Source organism: Chiloscyllium punctatum, chromosome 38 (assembly GCF_047496795.1).
Source record: "Chiloscyllium punctatum isolate Juve2018m chromosome 38, sChiPun1.3, whole genome shotgun sequence".
Classification (NCBI taxonomy): Eukaryota; Metazoa; Chordata; class Chondrichthyes; order Orectolobiformes; family Hemiscylliidae; genus Chiloscyllium; species Chiloscyllium punctatum.
The window spans coordinates 44,986,303-45,009,406 of NC_092776.1; the positions used below are offsets into that span (position 1 = coordinate 44,986,303).

The following is a 23,104-nucleotide window of genomic DNA, read 5'->3' on the forward strand; positions in this document are numbered from 1 at the left end:
AGTTTTATAGAGCTGCAACAAGATCTCACGACTCTTAAACTCGATCCCCCTGTTAATGAAAGCCAAAACACCATATGCTTTCTTAACAACCCTGTCGACTTGGGTGGCCATTCTAAGGGATCTATGTACCTGCGCACCAAGATCCCTCTGTTCCTCCACACTGCCAAGAATCCTATCCTTAATTCTGTACTCGGCTTTCAAATTCGACCTTCCAAAATGCATCACCTCACATTTATCCAGGTTGAACTCCATCTGCCACCTTTCAGCCCATCTCTGCATCCTGTCAATGTCCCGCTGCAGCCTACAACAGCCCTCTATACTGTCAACGACACCTCCAACCTTTGTGTCATCTGCAAACTTGCTGACCCATCCTTCAATCCCCTCATCCAAGTCATTAATAAAAATTACAAACAATAGAGGCCCAAGGACAGAGCCCTGTGGGATACCACTCACCACAGACTTCCACGCAGAATATTTTCCTTCTACTACCACTCGCTGTCTTCTGTTGGCCAGCCAATTCTATATCCAGACAGCTACGTTCCCCTGAATCCCATTCCTCCTGACCTTCTGAATAAGCCTACCATGGGGAACCTTATCAAATACCTTACTGAAGTCCATATACACCACATCCACAGCTCGGCCCTCATCAACTTTTCTACTCACATCCTCAAAGAACTCGATAAAGTTTGTGAGGCATGACCTGCCCCTCACAAAGCCGTGTTGACTGCATTTAATCAAACCATGCTCTTCCAGATGGTCATAAATCCTATCCTTCAGAATCCTTTCTAACACCTTGCAGATGACAGATGTGAGACTTACTGGTCTGTAATTGCCGGGGATTTCCCTATTTCCTTTCTTGAAGAGAGGAATTACATTTGCCTCTCTCCAGTCCTCAGGATGACCCCAGTGGACAGCGAGGATGAAAAGATCTTCGCGAGTGGCGAACCAATTGCGTTTCTCGTTTCCCAAAGCAGCTGAGGACAAATCTGGTCCGGGCCTGGCGACTTGTCAATCTTAATGTTTTGACAAAATTTTCAGCACATCAGCTTCCTCTATCTCTATCCATTTCAGCATGCACACCTGCTCTTCAAAGGTTTAATTCATTACAAATTTCATTTCTTTAGTAAAGACAGAAGCAAAAAACTCATTTAGGGCTTCCCCTACCTCCCCAGACTCCACACACGAATTCCCTATGCTATCCCTGATCGGCCCTACTCTCTCTTTGACCATTCTCTTATTCCTCACATAAGTGTAAAATGTCTTTGTGTTCTGCCAAGCCTTTCTCGTGCCCCCTCCTGGCTCTCCTCAGACCATTTTTAAGCTCCTTCCTCGCCTGCCTGTGATCCTGTCGAGTTGAACTTGACCCTAGCTTCCTCCACCTTATGTAAGCTACCTTTTTCCTTTTGACGAGAAGCTCCACCGCTCTCGTCATCCAAGGTTCTTTTATCTTACCAATTTTAGCCTTTAAATTGATCCTCCCCCCTCCCACCAATATCTTTACATGGTGAAACCTAGTTCTTTATGCAGACTGTTCCTTTAAACAGCAAGGAAACTAGGCTGAGGCATACAATAAACATTGGTGGTTTTAAATGAGAAACTAAAATTGTATATGCTGCAAATTAGTTTTTAAAAAAGTATTTAAAATCAGACCTGAGTGGAAAAGAAGATGGAAGTTAAAATGAGGAAGCAAATAAAGTAAGTTTACCTGCAATATTGGAGAACTTTCAAGCACAGACAAAAGTATTTATTTTAAGGTTATTACCATAGTGGTGCTGATGTCTGTGAGGAGCTGTTGCCGTCTGATTGACCTGCAGATCTAGAAGATAGGGTTTTTGTCCCAGGGTCCTTTTTTGATCCTGAGAGAAGTCTATCATTGGCCACTTCTTGAACTTCCCAGAAGAGGCAATGTGGAGTCCTTGCCAGTTGTGCTGTGGCAGGTGAGATATCTGGTGCTCAGACCAAATCCCTCTTTTGGGGTGCTATGATATTTTTCATTGTCTGAAACAATCCCACAAACAGAATAGATGGAATATCATGCACTGAACTCTGAAATGGTGCATTTTGACAGAAGGATTATCGCAAGGCAATAAGTGCAATGGCAAAGTTCTTAATTGTGGCCAGGGTAATCTGGGAGTTTGTATATATTGGCCTTTGTAAGCAAGAGGACACATCAGAAAAAGTAATTGCCAAACCATATGCAATACTGGCTTCAGAAGCAGGAGGTTTAAATACAAAAGCAAGGAAGTTACACTGAAGCTTTTTTAAAAATAGTGTTAGTTGGGTGCAGCTGAACTCGTGTCCTGTCCTAGTCACCACATGTTTTAGGAAGGCTGTGAATGACCTTGAAGTGAAAAGGAGATGCTGCAAAATGGTTCCAAAGATGTAGGATTTTAACCACCAGGTTAGTGTAAGGAAGTGATGTTGTTCTCCTTTTGCACACAGGAGACTGAGGCAGATCATATCAAGTAAAGCTAAAGTGGTAGGGGACACAGATTTCAGGATTTTGACCACCAATGAACCCTTTTTGTGTAAAGCAGTATAGTTTTTGACCTGGAACGGTGGATGGCAGAAGCATAGATGATTTGATAATTCTGAAGGACTACTGCTTGAAGGAAGAACTTTTTGGGTTTATAGGAATGGAGGAGGGGAAATGGGACTGACTGGGCTTCTCTGCAGCGAATAGACGTTTGGAATTGATGAGCCAAATGGCCTTTCTGCTGTGCCCTAATGGTTTTATGGACTGGATTTTAATTGGAGAATCAGGACATGATACTGGGAAACTTTCATTTTCTAGGTTTCAACCCAACACTTTTTGTGGGGCTAACACATTCATGGATTATGTAAAACCATCAGATAAATCGATGGCCAGGTGTAAGTTGACTGTCCAGTTAAGGAAATGGGTGTATTAATGAGATCTGGGTGGGGGGAAATTAATAGAAGGGCCTTCCAAAACATGAGCCCTACTGGCTGAGTTGGGAGTTGCCAGTGCAGGTGAAGAAAATAATACTCACTTCAACATAGTCTCTGTGTCTTGATAATGTATGATGTATGATGTAAGGGATGTGTAATGAGACACAAGCTAGGCCTGGTTATCATCAGTGGGGTATATTGCAGTGGGATGTCCATTTGGAATAAAGTGTGGCATTTTTCCCCTCTTGCCATGGAGCCACCTCATTGTATTGATCTTCCGCTGTTCCCATCAAATGGAAAACCCCTTGGGCACCAGTAAAAGAGGCTATAACCAGAAAAGAGGCTATAACTGGCCCCTTATTTCGCTTCACTTGGCAACTCTCCGGTTGCGGGAGGTAGACTGCTCCAATGTCTACCTGGCCATTTCCTGATGGAGTCATTGTGAATTGTGGGGCCAATCTATGAAGAGAGACAGCAGTGTGGAAACCCCCAGGCTGTTCAACCCTCATCCTGTTGAGCTTCTTGGATCCCTTTCTGTGATTTTTGTGGCATGGATGAAATTAGTTGAATTGATTAGTTACTTAGCCATCTTGTTAAATCACTGATTTACATTATTACTTGTAACATTATCACCTCCGAGGATAGCTTACCACAGCACCGTTTTTGTTTTTATGTTGTGTTTTATGTTTGTAAGTTGTGAAAGATTTTGTGTCTCAGGTGATCGTGTCCATTTCAACACTGTACCACATCCTGGTAGAGTTGTGTTTGTGGTTTTTATTACACAAAGAGGGAGGGTTTGTTGATCAGATTTCTGATCCAGCAGTTCCGTTTATTTTATATGCGTGTCTATTAATGTCAGCATGCAGTAAAAACCAGGAGTTTCCTTTTTCAATTCCTGCAAAAGAATGAAATTGCAATTTGTTTTATGTTCTCCAAACGTTCCATCATGATAGACATGTGGAAATGCCTGTTTGCTTCAAAACTCAGCTGTATTTTGCCGTGTTGTATAGGATTATCCTAAGCTATTTTCTGACTCCCTTCGCGTGTCTACAGATTATGATCAGTGTGCAAAGGTGAAATTGAAGTGAGTTCCTTTGAAACATGGTTTTGACATTTTATACAATTCTGTGCATTTTTCCGTTCTGTCAAAAACCTAAAGCTGTACAGCAATACTTAATGAAAATTTGTTTGTAAATTTATATTGGAGAGGATCCTACTGTAAATGCTTGTGCATGAACAAATCATTTAATGAGAATGTGTAACATATAATTTCAAAAGGGCATTGACAATGGGTGAGTGCTAGACTGGTAGCAAATGAAGTTTAATGTGGAGAAGTGTGTGGTGATTTTTTTAAATAGAAAAACAAGGAAAGACCGTTTAAACAAAAAGAAAGTACGTACTTTAAAATGTGCGCATATCCTGGAAGAATTTGTGCTCAAGTCATTTAAAGGTGGCACAACCGTTAATAAAGCATACCGCGTCCTAGGCTGCTTTAATAGTGGCATAGTGTACCAAAGTGTAGAGGCAAAAGGATTGAGGGTAAAGGGGCACATGAGAATTATAGAAGAAAAAAATAAGTGCAGTGTGAGAAATGAAATTCACTCTCTGATTTGGGTCTGGAATGCACTGCCTGGAATATATAGAGACTATTTCAGTTGAGGTATTCAAGAGGTCATTAGATTTGTTTGTTTCTATTCAAATAATCATGTTCTGGGTTATAAGGGAAAGGAAGAGGGCTCTAAGTCATGATATTAATTCAGAAAGCTGTTACTGACACAACAGACTGGCTGCCTCCTCCACTAACAATTCCGCCATCGTTGGATGAGGTAGGAGAGGACTTTACAGTTTATAACTTTTGCATAGTTTATTTTTTATAAGTGGGCCAAAGAAATCTGTTTTGACCCCTGAGCTTTTTTGCAAAAGCCTGGGTTTTCATTTCTGTCAGAACAGAGGCAGGTCGGAACAATTTGTGGATTCCTGTGCCAGTTCTTGTACTGTAGGATTCTTATTACCCAAGAAATAGCGATCCACCCTTGGAATTCCATTTGGAGGATTGGGATTTTCAAGCTGTGCTCCTATCTTTGTGGATTTGAGGCCATTTTAGTAGGTGATGTGGTTCACAGCATGGCAAAGGAGTCCTGAACTGTGGGTTTGGGGGGGGGGGGGGGGAAATAGTCTGCTGTGGACTCACTAACCTTTACACAATATGGTCAAAAACCAGAGACTCCTTCACATGCCATAAGCCTAGGGTAAACGTGAACTTACTATGTAATAAATGATTTGGCTTTGTTCATTAGAAGGAAGTTACTATTAAATGTCCATATGGATTACAGCACTTGATGCAACAGGACTCCATTCCCCAAATAAATGGTTTCAGCTCAGTAGGGCTTTTGATGCAGCTGTTGATGGAAATTCGTTTTGATTGTTATGAAGAGCTCATAGTATTATACTTTTGTGAAGACATTTTTTGAATGTTCATTAGATCATAAAACCATGAGACAGCAGAATGGGCCATTTGGACACAAGTCTGCTCTGTTATTCTAAGATCTGACATTCCCCATAATCCGTCATTCCTTAGTGATTGTCAGCCTTGATAATACTTAACAGCACAGCCTCTACATCCCTCTGTGGTAAAGAATTCCATAGATTGACTTCTTTGAGATACCCCCCACCCACCCCACCATGTCTGTCTTAAATGAGTAGCCCTTCATTCTGAGATTATGCCCTCTAATCCGAGATTCACCCACAAGGGGAACCAACTTTGCTACAGCTAACCTGTCAAGTCCACTAAGAATCTCCTTGTGTTTCAATAAGGTTGCCTCTCAGTCTTTCTAACCTATACAACCTCTCCTCAATACAATCACTCCAGATCCAAGATCAAGCTAACGAACATTCTCTGGTCTGCTCTCAATTCCAGTACCTCACCTTAGGCTCGGTGTGCTCAAATTTGGGCCTTGTATAGTTGTAACAAGGTATCCTTATTTTTGGACTATTTTTTCCAAATAAAGGCCAGCATTCTGTTTGCCTTCCCTGTTACCTGCTGAATCTTTATGTAATACACAGTCATTTATGCATGAAGTCTCTAATCCTTTTGTGCCACAGCTTTCTGCAGTCTTTCACCATTTAAAAGATTCTGAAAATATTTTTTCTGCCAAAGCAATGAAAAGTTACCATATGCTGTGACTTATCAAATGTCCCTTGTAAATGCAAATCCATTGCATCCCCTGTCTCCTCTTTATCTATCCTCCTTGTTATCACTCCCAAAGAACTGGTAGTAAATTTTTCAGGCATGATTTCTCTTGAAGCCAGCTTAGATTATGTCTCTAAATGCTCTGTGATAACCTCCTTGTTTAATGGATTCTAATGTTATCCCACTAACCGACCTATAGTTAACTTTTTTTTTGTCTCCATCCCTTTTGAATAAGGATGCTTAAATTGACATTTACTGATCCTCTGGGCCTTTTCCAGAATCTAAGAATTCCTGGAAGATTATTACCAATATAACCATGGACTCTGTAGCTACTTCTTTCATTTATCCTAGGATGCAATCCATCAGGTCCAGGGGACTTGTCAACTTCTTAATCCCATGAATTTTGCCAGTACTTTTACTAGTGATTAGCAATTGTATTTACTGTCTCCACCTCCACCCAAACCACCTTCCCTTGATTATTTAACATCCTTTGAAAGCTACTGGTGTCTTCTACTGTGATAGAGTCATGGAGATGTACAGCATGCAAACAGACCCTTGAGTCCAACCTGTCCATGCTGACCAGATATCCCAACCCAATCTAGTCCCAACTGCCAGCACCCAGGCTATAGCAATATTGATGCCAAGTTGATGACTGATGCCAAGTATTTTATTCGATTTCACTGCAATTTCCTTAACATTTATTTCTCTAGCCTCCGTCACATGGGCATATGCACTCACTTAGGCTTATCTCTTCCTTTTCTAGACATTTGTTGGAAGAAGCACTTGTTCCCTTTATATTACTAGGTACTTATTTATCGAATCCCCACAGTGTGGAAGCAGGTCATTTGGCCCAAGGAGTCCACACCGACTGTCCGAAGAGCATCCAACCAAACCCATCCCCTCCCTTATCTCTGTAACCGTGCATTTCCCATGGCTAACCCACTCTAACCTTAGGACTGTGGGAGGAAGCCAGAGCACCCAGAGAAAACATATGCAGACACTGGGAGAACGTGCAAACTCCACACAGACAGTCACCTGTGGGTGGAATTGAACCTGAGTCACCGTGCTGCCCAGCTAGTTCACCCTCTGTTTATTTCTTCCCTGCTTGTTATTTTGATTTTTATTTTAAAGCCTCTGGATTATCTTTGCAACATTGCTATTTTTTCTTTTAATTTGATGTTATCCCTAACTATTTTTGTTAACTGCAGTTGTTTTATCCCCTAGAATCCTCCTTCCTCACTAGAATTCTTTTTGTTGTGAATAGACTATTTTCTTAGATTTTACCATTTTGTTCTTCAACTTTCTTTTCTGCTAAAAGAAAATTCCCAGTTTAGCCCAGCCATCTCTGCCATCATTCCCTTTTTTATAATGACCCCTTTTTTTTAAAATTTAATTTAGCACACCTGTTTCTGACATAGTATTCTCTCACTCAAACTGAATGCAAATCTGCCTTTTATGGTCACTGTTTCCTTGGGGATCTTTTACTTCGAGGTCAGATATTAAATTGCCTCATTACATGTTCCCAGATATAATTTGGCCTGATTCCCGTTTGGATTCACAAAATATCCTTATAAGAACTTCACCCAATGCACTCTTCCTCATGGGTGTCTGAGCCCATTTGATTTCCCAATCCACATGAAGATTAAGGTCACTTATTAGTGCGCTGCAATTTTGTGACTTCCTCCTGACCCTTTTCGGCCTTAGTTAATACTGACAGCTTATTTTCAACATTTTAAAGCTTCCCCCCAAGTGGAGTTTGAATAGTGTGTCTGACAGGTTTATGAGCTTCTAACAGGGTGAATGTTTTTGAATGGCTATCCTTTCTGATGGTTGGAGATGCTCAATCCTCCCAATGTAATTATGTTCACAGTGGATACGGGGTGAGTAGGTGTAGGGATTATGGAAGCTGTACGAGGGTGTGAGGAGTTGTGGTGATGGCCAAGATGCTTAACATTCTGCTCTAGAACTTCATTGAAGTCTCAGTGGAAAGAGAAGCCTTCTATTATGTTTACTTTGCCATCTACCCACCTCCGTTCCTGCCTAAGGCCTGTTTCAGGTATGGTGGCCCACTCCAGTCCATCCCTGTCACTTTGCCATGAATCTAATTAATAATGACGGCTCAGTGGTTAGCACTGCTGTCTCAGTGCCAGGGATCTAGTTTCGATTCCAGCTTCTGGCAACTGTCTGTATGGAGTTTGCACGTTTTCTCCCTGTGTCTGTGTGGGTTTCCTCTGGATGTTCCAGTTTCTTCCCACCGTTCAAAGATGTGCAGATTAGGTGGATTGGCCATGCTAAAATGTCCCATAGTGTCCAGGGATGTGCAGGATATGTAGATTAGCCATAGGAAATGCAGAGTTAGAGAGGTAGGTCTGGGTGGGATGCTGGTCAGAGGGTTAGTGTACACTCAATAGGCCGAATGGCCTGTTTTTACTGGAGGGATTCTATGAATAGGCATTGATGGGCAAGGGGGGGAGATCCTAGCACCTGAAAGTAGCTTAACTCATGATTCCTCCCTCAAAATTTGGTCCAATATTTTGCCTCCCAAATAAAGGAATAATTTTTGCAGAATTAATATTATGGTACAAGTAATGTCTTCAGTTTGTTAGCAAGAAAATAACCTAATGTAGCACATTTTCAGCACTATGGGATGTCCCAAAGTGCTTTGGTTCCCACTTTTTAGAAGCTGTAATGTGTGGAAGATGACAGCTAATGGGTGAAATCCTGTGAACTCTGAAAGCTAATTGAGGGTTGGTATCCTTTCTGGATCTGGGCAGAGAGCTGCCGGACTGCCTGCACAGGAGACTCACCCAGAGATGGTCCATGAACAGACCATTGCTGGGTTGGCCATCGCCATAAGGTGATTTAATTCCTGAAACTGAGGCCCAGTTGAGGATCTGAAACTATGGGAGAATGGGTGCACCACTATTGCCCTGCTACAGATGGAGGCAGAACGTGAGGGAGTCAGTGCATTGTGCATCCTCCTGAAGAGGCTAGAATGGATTAAGTTAAATGATGGCCCATGTTATTGGGTTGTCCCTGAGGAGGTGAACCCTGACTACAGCGTGACCAGTGGCCCAAGCAATTGTCTGCTAATGGCTGCAGCTTCAGTCGGGAGGGATAATGTAGGATCCTTCATTAGGCCCCTCACAGCCAACTCCAGGCGTACGTCAGCCCTGCCCTTCAGTGGAGATGGGGTGGGGGCTATCTATTCCTAGAAATATCCTGATAGTACCACCAGTCCAGCCACTAATGGCCTGTTGGTCATACAAGTTGTCTACCCATCTCTGCCTGGTGAATAGCCTCTGGTGATGAGATTCCTTTGGAAAGAGGAAGGGGTCAAGCTTGGAGCTTTGGGGTACTGTGCAAGTTACTGTTCTTTTAGAAATTTGAACTAATGAACATAAAAGCCTTTTATGCTTTTCAATAGCAGGTTAGCGTCTACAGGGGAGGATTAATTGGAGAGGATTTTCAAAACAAGACTTGAAACATCTGAATCAAATGTTTTCTGTTCTGTCAAATATAGCCATTCAGTTAACTAAGTCTTGATTCATTAAGCACCAGACAATTTCTAGAGCTCTTGGGTCTGAAATCTCTGTAAAGTTTTGTTACAGTTCACTCATCTGACCAAACATCGCAAAAGATACAAGGAAATTGAAACGCCAAGCACAAGTGAAGTTTTATGCAGGTTTTATTAAAAACCCTTGTCATCTTGAATATCAATCCTCCTCTCAACTGACCATTTTTTGCAGTCTAAAAATAATCCCAAGATGATTCTTGGCTAACCTGTCTGTTGTGGACCTATTTTTTAAAAGTAGCTCTTGCAGCTGAAATAACTTTAATTTTAAGGATCTTAATTAGGCACCTTTTTTTAAAAAGCTATTAATATTAGAAACTTTAATTTACTGAAACCAAACCCAGAGTAACTGTCAAATGATGATACATAATTAAAACCATTACCCTTTATTTAAAATCAGGTCAAACGCAGATGATGGACTAAACTGACAGTGAATCCATCGTTTGGTGTTTTCAGTTGCGTTGCTAAAGTTGCACACATTATCATTTTTATACCCTTTAAGCACCCCATGTGAAAATCAATCTCTCATTTCTAAAGTTTGTTGCATAAGAGTTTTGTCATTGATTTTTTTATTATTCATGTGAAATTTGAAGGATGAAAGCTCTGCTTTTCTTTCTGCACTTCTCCTGCTTCACTTTCATACAAGGTTGGAGATGCTTTCTCCGATAAGTTATCCTATCTCGGAAAGCCATATTGAGTCATGGTATTGATCTTTGGCTGGCAAGAGCTGCTTGTATAGAAATCCCATTAAATAGTCTAGTCATATAGAGTCATACAGCATGGAAACAGACCTTTTTTGAGCCAACCAGTCCAGGCTGACCATGTCCAGTAACTAAAATAGTCCCACCTACCTGCATTTGGCCATATCTCTCCAAACCTTGCCTGTTCATGAACATATCCAAATATCTTTTAAATGTTGTAACTGAACATGCATCCACCATCTTTCTCTGGTAGTTCATTCTACACTCACAGGGGGAGGAGGATGAAAGTTGCCCCTCAGGCCCCTTTTAAATCTTTCTCCTCTTGCCTTAAGAATGTGCCCCTAGTTTTGAACTCCCAAGGGAAAAGATCCTTGTCATTCAACTTATCTATACCATTTATGACTTTATAAATGTCAATAACGTCCCTTCTTAATCCCCTATGCTCCAATGAAAAAAAATCCTGGCCTTTTCGGTCTGTTTTTATATCTCAAACCCTCCATTCCTGACAATATCCTGACAAATCTTTTCTGACCCCTCTCCAATTTAATAATACCTTTTCTATAACAGGGAACTACATACTGTACTTCTGAGGAGTATGAATACTATGGTTATAAAAGCAGGTCTGAGGCCAGGAATCCTGCAAAGAGTAACTCTCTACCTGATTCACCAAATCCTGTCCTCTATCTACGAGGCACACGTCAGAAGTGTGGCGGATTACTCCCCACTTACCTGGATGGGTGTAGCTCCAACCACACTCTAAGAAGCTTGACACCATCCAGAACAAGAGTCAAGATTAGTAGTGCTGGAAAAGCACAGCAAGTCAGGCAGCATCCGAGGAGCAGGGAAATCGATGTTTCGGGCAAAGGCCCTTCATCAGGAAGCCCTTCGTTTTCCTGCTCCTCGGATGTTGCCTGACCTGCTGTGTTTTTCCAGCTTGACTCAAATCTCCAGCATCTGCAGTACCCACTTTCGCCTTACCATCCAGAACAAAGCAGCCTTCTTGATTGGCACCACATTCACAGGCACCCACTCCCTCCAGCACTAATATTTAGTCAAAACGTTGTGTCCCATCCACAAAATACACTGCAAAAAAGTTCCTTAGAAGGGACCTTCCAATCCCACAGCTACTGCCATCTTGAAGGACATGGGCAGCAGATACACAGGAATCCTATTGCCTGCAAGTTCTCCACCAAACCATTCCCCATCCTGACTTGGAAATGTATCGCTATATCTTGTTAGTGTTGCTGGATCATAATTCTGGGATTGCCTCCTTAACAGTCTATGTATAGCACATGGACTCACCACTATCATTTGAAGGGCAACTAGAGATGGGTAGTAATTACAGAGCCAGCCAGTGCCATCCACTTCCCATGTGTGAATAAAGAAATCCATCACCATGGCAGACAGCCCAAATCCAGCACTTCCCAAAAATAACCAGAGTGGAGTAATCTGATCACCCATTTTGCGAAATCCTACCAACGCAGTCTGTCCACATGGGGCAAAGCTGAGCTTTTCGGGTGCACACATCTATGTCATAGTAACAGGCTAGTGGCAACTGTCCATTCAATGGGTACAACTCGACAGCTAATCCATAGGTGGATTACTGTGTAAATCTAAATCAAATGTACTCATGAACCCCTTGAAGATTGCTCATACAAAAAAAAAACATCCTTCACATTTTTGCTGAAAGATTTGGTCTCAAGCATTTAACTTTTATACTGCTGTATGTCGTGCATGGAGTAATATGTTTTCAAGTGACGCCTTTTTATAAAAGAAAATATTGTAAAGTCTGATTGCAATGGTTCAGAGGAGATTCTAGGTTTGATTTGCAATTGATGTTGAATGGAAATGTGATCAAAAATTAAATTTGGCAAACTGCATTTTGAGTTTACATTCCTCATTTGTGCCAGAATATACTTGTTGCATATTTTTCTGTTTTTGAATTGTTTAAACTTGCCTTGATAATGTTCTGAAACTCTTAATTCTTTTTTCCTCTTGTTTTACAGAGAAGCATAATTTGAGATTGGAAACTGCTCAGATAAACCCTTTTTCTAGTTCCACGTGACGACAGAGTAGTTCCTTTTTCACCAAGTCATTTGCAGCGTCCATCATAAAGATGAATCGATAGAGCTGCCAAAGCACTACTTGCTCAAAGTTGAGGCTCCCTCATGTACTGAGCAGTTTGCTCCTTCTGTTGGACAACATTTGAGAGCCCAGCTGCTCACTTTAAACGTCATTATTCTCTGTTGGGCTTTATCAGCTGGTGAAGCTTTCCTGTCTATAAGTAAGACATCTGTGAAGAGAAACACTGAGTTCAGCCTGCCCATCTTCGTAGAGCCTCAGCAAGGACATTTCCAGACATCGGTTGCTCTTCAGGCCATGCTATGACAGTCAAAGGAAAGAATCAAAAGAATATTGAGTGTTGCCGTTTGACTATTACTTCTGAAGAAATAGCAGCTTCTGTGTTTGTGACTGTCGCAAAAGGCAAGATGATATCTGCCCAGTCAGCTGAAGATGAAAATAGGCTGAGTAATTCAGGCAGTGATGTTAAAATAAGGCATGTTGTTGGTGAAGGAATGCTGGCTGTAGATCCAATGTCAGTCATTCAGGGTCCTTCAGAGGCTGCTTTTGAGCTGCCGGGCACACTGCCAGTGATGTCTGTAGCACAACTGACTGCGAAATACAATGCTCAAAGTGGAAGTGTGTTTGAGGAGCGTGACATGGGGGCTTCAAGCTCAAAAGCAGGATGTTACAATGTGACCTGTGAGTCGCCTAGCCAGGGAAATTGTAACTCCGGTCTGTCCTCTGATCAATCCATGGAGGAACTTGACAAATCGTATCGAACAGATGGCGATGCAAATTGGAAGCCTGAGAGTTTCCCCTCTTGCTCTGGTGGAGTAAAGAATAGAAAGGCGAAGGACTCGGCACATGAATGGCCTTCTGTGCAGCTCTCAGTGTGTAACCAGATCATCGAAGACAGTAGTCCACACAGTGCTTTAAGTTTGAAGCATCATACCGACGGTGAAACTAAAATGTACCATGCTTTTTGCCCGGGACCGTGCTCACAACAAACTTCAGTTGGTCATGTTGAACCTAATACAGCCTTCGGCTGTGCATCAAAAGCCCTACTACAGTTTCAGGAGGACTGCATTGCTGAGAGAGGACGTATCAGTAATGAGAGTTGCCCAGGCTTGCATGCCACCCAGTTTGGATTTGGTAGGGTCCAGCGAAAACTCAAGTTGAAGACCACGATTGATGGGTCCGTGTGTGGTTATCCAATGAGCCGACTTTCCCTGAAGCCATCCATCATCTATCCTGAAGATGCAGGCTATGGTGGTGAAGGAGGGATGGGGGATGAGTTTGAACGAAACAAAAAGGAGCGCTCCACTTTGCTCTTTAGACGGTACAATAAGAATAACCGAGAGGTGAAGAAATCTGTGTACACGGGATCAAGGGCACGCACAAGAACGTTACCATTGGGGCACATAGGTGCAAAGGCCAGGAGGGTCATCAACCAAAAGAGGAACATAAACATTGACATCAAACTTGCCAGATTTCCTGACGAGAAGCTGCTGATATGTCAAGCTATGTTGCTGAAAGGTGGTAGACATCATGCCTGGTCTAATTCCAGCCGGAATAAGGTAAGATATCTCTATAGAGTGGTGCTCCTCTTGCTGTGTTGTGTGACAAGAAACGTAAAAGGGACTGGGTTACTGATGAGAGAACCTTCGCTGAGGAGTCTGTGCTGGATGGAAGAATTGTTGATTTAGGACGTGTTTCCTTGCACAGACCTTAATAAAGAAACATTCAAGTTATTTTTGTGTTTAACGTACAAATATTTATGTTTTAATGTAATACGGTGGGCAATTGCTAAGGTAAATTGGGATAGTTAATGTAATATGCATGTGACTGCTATAAAAGTGACTGTCAAAGAAAATAAACCAGCAGGGATTATTTATTGCAGGCTAGAGGAATGCTCAATCAGTTCCACTCACTTTGCATCTTTTTTGCATCTTTTTCAGTAAGTTAGCCTCGTTTTTATTTTAATGAGAGAAACTGTGTGTAGTGGCTCTCTCTTTATGTTCCTGGTATAGTGACTGGGTTATCAACAGAAATGAATGAACGAGTAGTGGGGAAAATGGATGATGAAGGGAATTATCCTGAGTTAAAAATCACACAACACCAGGTTATAGTCCAACAGGTTTAATTGGAAGCACACTAGCTTTTGGAGCTTTCTGAAAGCTAGTGCTTCCAATTAAACCTGTTGGACTATAACCTGGTGTTGTGTGATTTTTAACTTTGTACACCCCCAGTCCAACACCGGCATCTCCAAATCATGGGAATTATCCTGACCGTTTCAACTGGTCAGAGGAAGAATGAACAATGGAAACTTTTATTTTCTCCTGGAGGTGGAGGGTGAGTTTGGAGGGAAGCAAGAAGCTAATTCGATGGGTGTGGTGATGTTCACAAACTGCTTTGTCTCCCTTCCCCACTCCTCTGGAATTATGTTTTGGGGGGAGGTGGGACTGCCCAGGGGGAGCCTTTGGTCAACCTTCCTGACTCACTGCCAATTGATGCCCTTAAGTAGATAATGAAGGAGCACTTCAGGGTCATAGCCCTCCAATTCCGGAAGGAGCGAGACTGCAGATGGGCCAGTCTCCATGTAAAATCAGATCAAGTGCAGGTGGGAAATAGATCAAATAGGAGTGGGCCATTCAGCCCTTCAAGCCTGTTCCTCCATTCACAATGATCATCCAAATCAGTACCCTGTTTCCTGCTTTCTCCCCATTCCCTTCTGATCCTTTTTAGCCCTAAGAATTCGATCGAACTCCTCTGTGTGTTGGTCCTGCATTTGTGGGAGCCTTTGACTTTGATCAACAGATAGAGGGGGTGCCTGGTTGAGGGAGTGCACACCGAGCAGACTGGAACCATTCCCTGCCCTCCCTTGCCTTGCTCCTGAGTCCTCTGGATCCTGGCACACCGAGCAGCTGCTGTCTGCTCCATTGCTGAGACCAAAAGGTGCCAGCCTCTGATCAGCAGCTTTCAGTGGACTGGAGTTTTGTTCTCAGGCTCTTGATTCCAGGAGAGAGCCTGTCTCTTGTTTGGTAAGCCTGTGGAAGACATTGTGTCAGTCTCTCACCAGCTGTTCAGCAAGCTGAGGTAGTCAGTGTCTCAACTCATGATTCTAATTGTTCATTCTGTAATTGAGTTTTCTTTCAATGTTTCCGTACTTCGGTATAGCTTAAATTTTATGTCCTAAGGTAATGTGTTGGTGGCAAAGATGGACAATCAAATTTCAACTTGCATCACTTTGATTTTTAACACCTGATGCTTTTTATGGACTAAAATTGTTTGGAAAAGGAAAGTCAGTTTAAATATGGTGGCAGTGATCACCTGACCACCAGTTGATAAGCAATATCCAGTCTGAGTTGAAGTTAGGACATCATCAAAATGATTGAAGCCAATCACTCAAATCGGCATCAAATGTTTGACTTACACCTTTCTGGAGGTTTCACTTATTCAGAACTTGCATGAAAATGATCCAGGTTGAGAAGGCAATATAGAAATGAAATTAATTTGAGTTTTCCTAATTACAGCTTTTGAGCTGAGAGAGGGAAGAATGATGATTTTATGTTTCTGGTTTTTTTCCCTCTGGTTCTGAAAGAATATTACCAAATGATATTGCAAATAGGAGCAATATCCATTTGCTGAGAATGTACGAATATCTACAAATGTTGCCCCTGCTGAAGCTGCAAGGCATCAATTAAACAGCTGTGGTCTCAGGTTAATACCTAACCCCTCAAGGACCCTTCAAATCGGCTTCTCTTGATTTATTTTTGCATTAGATATTCTTCGCTTTTTCAGCTTTTTAACTCATGTATGTGTAAGGTTGCAGTTTACTATTTTTCCCAAGGTGACATTCCTCTTTTCCTTCAAGAAAGTCTTGTAATTGGCGACTTCATTTAGATGAGTTTAAAAGTTTAAATTGTTGTGTGATATAGCTGTGTCGTAAAATGCGTTAAAAATCCTTTGTTGCAAACTACTCAGGGAGCTAACAAGTGGGAAACTGATTCATCCCTCCTTACCTGATTGTAACAATCTTTTAAATGTCCAAAATCTGATCATATTGCTTTACTTTATTGAACTCTCTATGTTGAGCATTGGTTTTCACAGCATATGTTGTTGTTTTTTCCTGAGCTTTGCTGTTTGTTGTTTTCAGACTATGTCTCACATGATCTAGGATGGTGACGGTGTTGAGCAATCTTAGAACTAATGTGATACAGCAGATTACACCCCTATTTACATACAGGATGGCTCATGATCTAGCAATTGTCCGTTCAGCTTCTTTTTAAAACTGATCTCTTTGCTGTTGGATTCTATTTTAAGAAGAACTGTCTTGTACTTGTGAAATTATAATAGATGACTTTATGAAGCTGTGGCAAATGGTTTTTGTAACTCAGTCACTTTAACAATAATTTAGACTCAAAGTATCTGCAAGGGTTCAACTTCCTCACAAAATAGGGGTTTAAACATTTATTTGCTACATTTTTTTAAAAGCATAATTGAATAGAAGAACACCTTTTGGAAAAAGAAAAGACAGGGTGGGGTAATTTGAACAGCATTAGCGAACAGCCCATAAACCAGTTCTTCTATTCCACACTGAATCTATGCAGTCAGGAGTGTGACACTGGAAAAGGCAGGTCAAGCAGTATCCGAGGAGCAGGAGAGTCGATGTTTTGGGCAAAAATTGAATCTATGCAGCTCATTTAAAGAGGGGCATGGTAGCTCAGTGGTTAGCACTGCTGCCTCACAGCCCCAGGGACCCGGGCTCAATTCTAGCCTTGGGTGACTGTCTGTGTGGACTTCGTACATTCTCCTGCAGGGTGCTCTGGTTTCCTCCCACAGCCCAAAGATGTGTAGGTTAGGTGGATTGGTAGTGTTAGATTACCCATAGTGTCCAGGGATGTGCAGGCTAGGTGGATGAACCATGGCCAGATGTGAGTTTACGGGTCAGGGTGGGGTCTGGGTGGGATGCTGTTTCGAGGATCCGAGACAGAAAAAACTGCAGATGCTGGAATCTTAAGTAGACAGAAGGTTGGAAGAACACAGCAGGCCAGGCAGCATTCGAAGCTGGAGAACTTGGCAGTGACCAGTGCAGACTTGATGGGCCGAATAGCCTTTTTTGTTAACCCTCTAGGGTTTTGATGTTTTCTTAAGTCGCCGGTAGCCATTGAGCCAATCCAGCTTGTTTCTACTTTCAACTGACCTACTTGTATTTCTTGCCACTCTGTTCCAGTTTTGGGATCTGTGCCTCTTAATCGAGGTAACAGCAATGCACTACACAATGGATAGTAAAGTATAAACATGTAGTTGTGGAAATATTTCAAAAGCTTATATGATTGACTGTGGACAGAAATGACAGCTTTTGTGATGGATGCAGCACTTTCAACAGCCCTTTATCTCTCTCTTCCCTTTGACTGTTCATGTGGTTTCGGGTCATGTTTGACAGTATGTTTATCTGAGGTGACTTTAGCTGTCTGCACAAAATACACCATTTGCTCGTTGCAGCTGATTTGAACTTGTGTTGTGCCAAAATAAAGTGCTTTTGTTTTATTAAAAGAAAATCTCCCACTCCATTGTTAAGGGGGAAGTTAATAAGTTAACACCACTCTTTAATGCACTGGCCCATGCTTTTTAAGATGGCTTCAACTCCGTGCTAAGCAGCAGCAAGATGTTGGTCGTCTGACAAGTCCTCCCTTAGACATGATGGCCAAGATTCCTAATGTACTGGACATGGGAGCATATTGCAAGTGTGCAATTGAGATCAATATGGAGAATTTTCCCTGGGGTTTAATGGTTATTTTACCAGGTGATGCTTCAGGGACCAGCTCTATCCTAACTTTAATGGTGGAATTCTGCTTCTTAACATTGTTCAGAAGTGTAGGTCCATTTCGGACAAAGGCTTGCACATTCCTGGGCTCACCAGTGAAATGTGGCATCATGGTCTGAAAAGGCCCAGTCAAAGTGGATGTTGTATCGATTTTCTGCTGAATGTGTCCCAGTTTCCTCCCACAGTCCAAAGATTTGCAGGTTAGGTGAATTGGCCATGCTAAATTGTCCACAGTAACTAGGCACATGATTTGGTGGATTAGTCATGGCAAATGTGGGGTTATGGCGATAGGGTTGTAGGGGTGGGGAACGTGTGGAATTGAGTAGTAAACTGTTGGCATGGCTATTATTTCTGCTGCCTGCGACAAGGCTGTGGTGAACTGTGCCAACCGCCTTTTAAAGATGGTGCAGGCACAAGTGACGCCAGTCTTTTGGCAAATATCTGATCAGTGGCAAGATCTGGGAATGGTACTTAGTAGGATGGTGTTGGAATTGGACATGACAGATATCGTAGGGGCAGGTTAGATAGTTAATGAGTAATTAGCTGATAATTATTGGCTAATTAATAATTAGTTAGATTTGGTAGGAGAACAGCTTTGGACTCATGGTGGTAAAACCCTTAAAGAATGGACGCACTGGCACTTCACCAGATTGAAGAGACATTCAGCTGATGGTGTTTCTCATTTCCAAATGGTTTCGTAAAAGCAAAATGATTTTGTCTTTTTTTTTGGAAATCAAACTAATTTTAATGCTGTGACTTGCTGGCAATTCACTGTGACCTTCTTATTCTCCTGCAAAACATTGTTTTCCTCAAGAAAAGAAGTCCTTAATCATGTTTGTGAGCTAGTACGAAGATCTTTGTTCCTTTAATCTAATTATTGAGACATCTAGATGAAACTCCAACTTTCTAAAAAACAAAAGAACATTCATCATTTGTCATTGTTGATGAAAGCTATTATTAAAATATAAGAATTTGGCATCCACTTAAGTGCTGCCATTTATCAACAATAGACTACTTATTGTATGTTGCAAATAGGCATTTGTCATTCTTGCATGTGGCCTGCATTTTGAATTGTTTGATTCCAATCACAAGGGAAGCAATTATAAATTATTAAACATTGTTGAGAAAGACGTGTGGGAGTGTGGAGCAAAGAGCATTTTGATACAAATTTTGGTCCCTTGTCCTTTTTTTCCATGCAATGAGTGCTTGTGTGCACTGACGATCATTTGGAAAAAGCCGTAGAATGTCTACTGTTAATGTTAAGCCCACATAACGTATCTGACCAAAAGTATTGTGGAGCTTTACAGAGTTGGAATTTTTGTTTGTCCACGTTTGTGGGTGCTGCTTATGTCTCTCATTCCCACCGCCATGAGATTGGGTTGCAGACAGGCTGGTTGAGATTGCAAGGTGAAGAACTGTCTTCAGGCCTAGAATCGTAGAGCCCTACAATGTAGAAGCAGACCAATTGGCCCACTGAGTCTGCCCATTGAGCATCCCACTCAGGCTCATACCCCCTTTACTGTTTTTTGTAACCATGCCTTTCCCACGTCTAATCCACCTAGCCTCCATATCCCTGGATACGATGGGAAGTTATGAATGCCAGTCCATCTAACCTGCACATCTTTGGACTGTGGGAGGAAACCGTTGCACCCAGAGGAAACCCACACCGATACGGAGAATGTGTAAACTCCACGCAGACAGTTACCCGAGGCTGGAATTAAGCTCCTGAACCTAGCGCTGAGGTAGCAGTATTGAATAACCATTAAAAAAAAATTCTTCCTTCCAGGAAAAGTCAGTATCTTTACAGATATAAGAAACTGATCTACAAAGCTCCAGGTTACAAGCAGTTGGATTGCATTGAATAGTTGGGACTTTGAAATGCAACCACTGGTCCCATATCTTTTTTTAAATACTTCATTAAGCGGCACAATTATATTAAGCCACACACTTTTTTTTGTTCTATAATTAAAAAATTGATGTTAATTTGTTTTGAGGTCCCTGACCTGGTAATTCAGGTCGAATTAGGCTGTGATGAGAGTGCTCTCCATCAAAAAAAACTATATACTCAGCAGATTGTCATCCAGTCAATTTCCAGATGAGGGAACATAGCAGTTTGATATGAACAGATTCAACTGATGTAATTTAAAGCTACTGGGTTCACATTCTCTGAATATGATCTATCTTTGCCTGAAGTAAACTTTAGGCATGTGTCACAATGACAGACTAGAATTCCCAAGTACTTATGGGCATATTGAACTTTTAATTCCAGCATGCGTTTTTCAAGAATGCTGCTATAGCCAAAATATGACTGAATGCTGATTTCAGTGATTCTGTCCCTGAGCCCTGTGTGGACGCATTGAATATTACACTGGTACAGATTCAGAAAACCCAAAAAGGAAGCCATAATGAACTTCGCCCACCCCAAAGAAAAACAGGAGGCCATCTGCAGCAGACATGTTTTGCCCTCTTTGGGTTATGCATAAAAAGGTCTTAAATCCAACTGGCATACCTGTTCTGAACACATTAGTGGCCTGATCTGCTTGCGTTGTGAAGGTCACCATTTGAGAGCAGCCTTTAAACAGCCCAGTACTGCCGATAGAAGAGGGAAAAATAATCATCTGGAGGGCTGCCAACCAGCCTCTGTTGAAAAGAACCAGGACAAAAGAATCTCACTCAATCTTTAAATATCCCCAAAACCAACTGCTCAACTACTAATGTTAACGCTGCCGATACCATTCAATCAACATATTGGCTGCAAAGTTCTACCAATCTTTCTTCATGAACGAATTGGACTGAAGATATAAAAAAGACCGAAGGGGAAACTTTTTCAAGCAGAGGGTGGTGCGTGTGTGGTATGGGCTGCCAGAGGACATGGTGGAGGCTGGTACAATTCCAACATTTAAAAGGCATCTGGATGGGTATATGAATAGACTAGATTGGGTTGGGATATCCGGTCAGCATGGACGAGTTGGACCAAAGGGTCTGTTTCCATGTTGTATGTCTCTCTATGATTCTGTGACTCTATCTGTACATTTGTCTGGAATCATAACAAATTATGGAAAACTACATAGGGACTGGTCATAACAAGTCATCTACACTTCTGCCCTGAAAATGTCAGGGACTCCACAGTTCAGTGATTCAGGCGAAGCTTTCAACATTGAACTTCATTACCATTCTGAGCTTTGCATTGCAATTACGAAGTAATTCACTACATTGAAGAAGCAGCAATAGACACCCTGAGAGAACTTGTCAAATAATACTTTTCCTAAACATAAATGGGAAGTTGTCAAACATCTTTGCTTTGGTCCTTTAAATGGAATAGACTTTAAAGTCCAAATTATTCTTACTGGGGTCAACTTTAAGCAAGCCAACTGTATTTATTTCTTCCCAACGCCATCAGCAAGATTGAAGTTCTTGATAAACTTGAGAAAATAATTAGACTTTGATTAATTTGCTTTGCAATTGCAGAATTGAAAAATAGTAATGGTAATTTAATATTTCTAAAATAGCGAGACCTAATTAACACATTATCTGCTTCACCTTCTATCTAAGCATTTTATTTTAAGTTTCTAATCAGAATTAAAAGACTGGCGATAGCAATTCCAGTGGCATGTGGGAACGTCAGGAGATTTCATGTATATTAAACGTTCACTAGCTGTTTGAGCTCCCAGCTGAGGGTTTGAGTTTGAGGGATACATGGTGGCACTGTGGTGGCTGAATGGTTCTTGGGTCTTTGGTTACAATGAAGAGTTACATCACAGTCAGTGGGAGTTCAGAACAGCAAGTTCACTTGGAGCACTAGGAAAAGACAGGCAAGCTTTTCACCAGGTGGGTCACTGGCAAGGCCATTGTAATACGACAAAGAGTAAACTCTCCTGCTTAATTTAAAACCAGCAACACGGAAAAGATTTACCTCCTGCAGTAATCTGTAAACATTCAAGTGGCCAAGAGCTACGTAAGGTAAAAATTAGCAATTTTATTTCTTAAAGTTTTTAACAGAGAATAATTAACCACTATTTACAATTTTTTTTCTCTAATCTATCTTTTACTTTTCCTTCTATAATACTAGTCGAATAAAACTCCCAATTAAGATTTACAAAATAACTTATCTCAAAACCAGGCAGCTGTAGGTTCTTGCCTCCGGACCTTCCTGTATCGTCTTTTCCTCCTTGTTAGGAAATTGTGTTACAGGTTACTGATCGAAAAGGGACTTTTAAGAGTTTTTTCAAGCAGTCTGTTACATGCTAGGGCTTGGCAGTTCTCCTCTCAACTGATCACTTTCCCCCTGGTCTTATACCCCAGAGCATTGGATTGTGTCATTTGGCTATTAAGATTGACAATGTACTCAATTCAAACTTGATTGGAAATTGGTGTTTATTTTGGGATAGAAGTTAAACTGATTGGCTAAAATCGAATTTGTTTTTGTGTCTAGGCAACGAACTAATAGATTTGTTCAACTCAGTGTTACATTGTTGCCTTCTTGAGAACACTTAGTGCTGTGTCTGGTAGTTCTGCTGCTTTTAACTCTCTTAAACGTACACCCAAATTTTCATAACAATTGTTTTATTGCCCTTGAGAACGTGGTGGTCACCTGCTGTGCTAAATGGCTGTAACCCATGTTGTTAGGAAGGGCATATCATACTTTGACCCAACAATCACAACAGGGAAAGTTTGTGAGAGAGTTTGTGAGAGAACGTGCAGGTGAGGTGTTCCCATCTGTCTGCTGCTTTTGTCCTTCCACCTCCTAGAGATTGTAGGTTTGGAAAGTGGTGTGGAAATAGGCTTGGTGAATTGCTGTAATGCATCTTGTAGATAGCACTTTCGGGCTGATATTAAAG

At 41.5% G+C, this 23,104-nt stretch overlaps 1 protein-coding gene across 2 annotated transcripts in view; it reads left to right on the forward strand.

Moving 5' to 3' along the window:
- Nucleotides 1–23,104, forward strand: part of plce1 (phospholipase C, epsilon 1) — a 366,594-nt gene that overhangs the window by 42,032 nt on the left and 301,458 nt on the right. For both annotated transcript variants that reach the window (XM_072557765.1, XM_072557766.1), the window contains exon 2: nucleotides 12,382–14,016. In XM_072557765.1, coding sequence (XP_072413866.1) covers nucleotides 12,760–14,016 — 1,257 coding nt within the window. In that variant the 5' untranslated portion in view covers nucleotides 12,382–12,759. The remainder of the gene's footprint in view (nucleotides 1–12,381; nucleotides 14,017–23,104) is intronic.